The sequence below is a fragment of the Cynoglossus semilaevis genome, chromosome 9 (genome assembly GCF_000523025.1).
Source record: "Cynoglossus semilaevis isolate Cse_v1.0 chromosome 9, Cse_v1.0, whole genome shotgun sequence".
NCBI lineage: Eukaryota > Metazoa > Chordata > Actinopteri > Pleuronectiformes > Cynoglossidae > Cynoglossus > Cynoglossus semilaevis.
Window position 1 is genome coordinate 9,227,466 of NC_024315.1, and position 3,137 is coordinate 9,230,602.

At 43.4% G+C, this 3,137-nt stretch overlaps 1 protein-coding gene across 1 annotated transcript in view; it reads left to right on the top strand.

Annotated features, from left to right (window-relative positions):
- Positions 1–1,223: 1,223 nt before the first annotated feature.
- erp27 (endoplasmic reticulum protein 27) overlaps positions 1,224–3,137 on the top strand; it is a 4,786-nt gene continuing 2,872 nt past the window's right edge. The window contains exons 1-2 of the mRNA XM_008317077.3: positions 1,224–1,451; positions 1,786–1,872. Of these exons, the coding sequence (XP_008315299.1) occupies positions 1,391–1,451; positions 1,786–1,872 (148 nt within the window). The 5' untranslated portion in view covers positions 1,224–1,390. The remainder of the gene's footprint in view (positions 1,452–1,785; positions 1,873–3,137) is intronic.

The following is a 3,137-nucleotide window of genomic DNA, read 5'->3' on the forward strand; positions in this document are numbered from 1 at the left end:
TTGCATCTTCCGTGATCCGCGTTTTAAAAGCAGAAAGTTTACAGAGTTCACTCTGAAGTGGAATTGTCCTTAAAGGCTTTATTGTATTTTGGTCCGTGTTTTCCTTCTCTGTGGTCGTCTAAATCGTACGACCAGCTGCAGCCCTCAGACAACTCTCTCTGCGCAGGAACACAAGGTCAGATGTGACACAGAAATAAAGTCACTTTTTTAGGCGGCGCGTTATAAATGTTCCCGTTTCAGACGTGTTTTGATTTTCATTTTCACAGCTAGAAAAATAGGATGACATTCAAGTGGTCGGCGTGGAAGTTTGAGGTCTCGTTTTCAGTTCTTCAATATCTGTCATGCTGCAATCAATCCATCAATCAATCAAACATCATTTTCATTGTTTGTTTGTTTTTTAATATAAATAAGAGTCCAAAGTGATCCCTAGGGTAAAATGGCAAAAAGAAACCAAACCAAAAAAAACACTGATTTGATTCATGAAGCACAAAAACTTAAGGCTCATAAATAAAGACAAAGGGAAACAGAAAGGAAGGAAGAAAATTGGGAATTTATAAATGAATGAAATGAAAATTCAAATTGTTAAATTAAAAAGATAAGACAGGAAATCTAATACAATTCTAAACACAATCAACAAATATAATGAAGTTGACATTAAAATTAGTTAGATCAGCTTTCAACTGTCCACTATCTATTTATGTTACATATACATACATACAAATGGATGGATGGATGGATGGATGGATGGATGGATGGATGGATGGATGGATGGATGGATGGATGGATGGATGGATGGATGGACTGATAGGTTTTCAGTCTGACACTGTCTCCTCTCATCCCAGACAGTTCATTTGATAGGAACTGTTTCCCTCCTGTGGTGGAGGGACAGAAATGCAGCTCATTTATTCTTTGGTTTCCTCACTGGTTATTTGACTTCCTGAGGTTGGACAGTGAACTTCACCACGGCAGATAATTCTATAAAATCGAAATCCAAATACTATGGTGGGGGGCGTTATCCTCACCACGGCAGATAATTCTATAAAATCTAAATCCAAATACTATGGTGGTGTGTTTTATCCAGTAAGTGTGAGGAAATCACCCAACATTCTGTTTGTCCTCTTTTGTCCTTTGCTGCAGACACCTGCCACCTGTCCCACACTGACACGTAAGCCAACGTCCTCTCACCCCAACTTATCATCAACACCTTGCTGGTTCTCACGAAGCCTCCAATCACATCAGAGCGGTGGTGCAGCGGCTGCCATGTGGCAGGAACCCGAGGCAGCAGAGAGGTGACGCCACCATCTGACCAGAGTCAAACTGCCGTTAGAGTCTGCTGCTGGTCGTCCCTCCGTCTGTCCTTCTGTCCCACTGTCAGTCCCAGCACTGAAACATGCTGACCGCCGTGATTCTGCTGGCCTTCCTGCTTTCTGCTGCCGCTGCCACAGAGAAAGGTAAACCATTTCACAGCACAAATAAACGATTAACTCTGCTGCCGTGATCTTTACAGGACCGACGGCAGGGATGTCTTCGCCAATGTTTGATTTTCTGAAAAAGATTTCAGTTCAAATAGAATCACATGTTAAAAGTAAGATATAAATACACATATCAGTACACAAACACATAATAATGACCAACTGGCCGTGGACCGCCGTAGATCGATAGAAAAAATACTTGACGGTGTTTCGAGGCATGTACAGAAGGAGTGACAACTACACTGACTGTGTTGTGCAAACTGTGGTTAATTGAGGGAATCTAACGCACTCTTGTTGTTGTACTGTTTCTCAGACAGCGCCCCCCTCAGGCTGAATGACACCAAAGCTGCTGAAGCGTTCATTGACTCTGCTGAAGTGGTGGTCGTTGGATTCCTGGAGGTCAGACATGTCAAACACACTCAGATAAGCTTCCAGACACATTTTCAAACAACGCCTCGTGGAGTCGATCTAACGGCTCGCTTTACACGGTTAACACACACGTGGCCCTCCAGGCAAGATCGCACACACACACACACACACACACACAGTCGCTGGGAGTGAGACAATGCTAGCTCCAAAAATACTGCATGTTTTCGCACCCATGTGTGGGAGAGACGCTGCTCTCACGAACGGATTTTCGAGCAAAGATGTATTTCCTGTGGCCCCACCTTTGGCAGCGCTGGTGCTATGAGGACAGAGGTTGGCTGACTGTCCCGCTGAGGCGAGACCTTTGGCTCGTCTCAGTGCTGGGGGAAGATGGCTGGCCACTGGACAGGAAATACACTCTCTGATGTCCTGTGGCATTGGCTCCGTTGACTCTCACCAAAACAAGTGCAGATTCGGAGCAGGTTCATGAGAGGAGAATGGAAAATTGCGGAGGAGTAGCAGGAGAGCGCACGAGGATAACATGCAGTTGGACAGTAATACCGAAGCCAAAAAAGGGACCAAAACATTGGTGCTGTGACTCACAGTGAATAAAGACACATTAGAGGCCGCGAAACGATAAAACCGGTTTCCAGAGCTCGTGCAACGGAGAATCAGAAATAGACATGATTCATCTTTCTCTGAGTCAGCCTGGACTCTCTTCCTCTTTGTCCTTTGTTGTTTTCCCTCGCCGTCTGTGTCACCTGCACTCGCTTTTCAAATTCACTTCATTTGTGCCGACTTTTAAAAGAGACTGTCAAGATATCATAGCACGTATCAAGGGTTTATACTGTGTGTATATAATGTCTAGTAAAGGTTCTCCTCTTTCTTTTTCACACAAATCCCTGACAACAGCTGAGTCTCACTCTCATTTACATACGAGTATTTTGTTTTGTTTGTTTTGTTCTCATTTACATACGAGTATTTTGTTTTACTTCTTCTCGCTTTAATCTTCGGCTGGTTCCCCTCTACCTGCTCCACACTCTCACCACAGATTCAAATGCCACCCTGTCAACCTGTCAATCACAAATTCAAACAGGAAGGAGCCCAGTGCTGATCAATGATTTTACCCCATTCCTAATTTGAGCCCATCTGTCACTCACACTGCACATTTTTACACTGTCTCACTATTTTATGTGAGTCTTACACCACACTCATGTACTTTTCTGCTACTCCTGATCTAAGTATTAGATGCCTTGGTTAAAAAAAAGACCAAATGTATTATTTTTTTTTATTAAATAA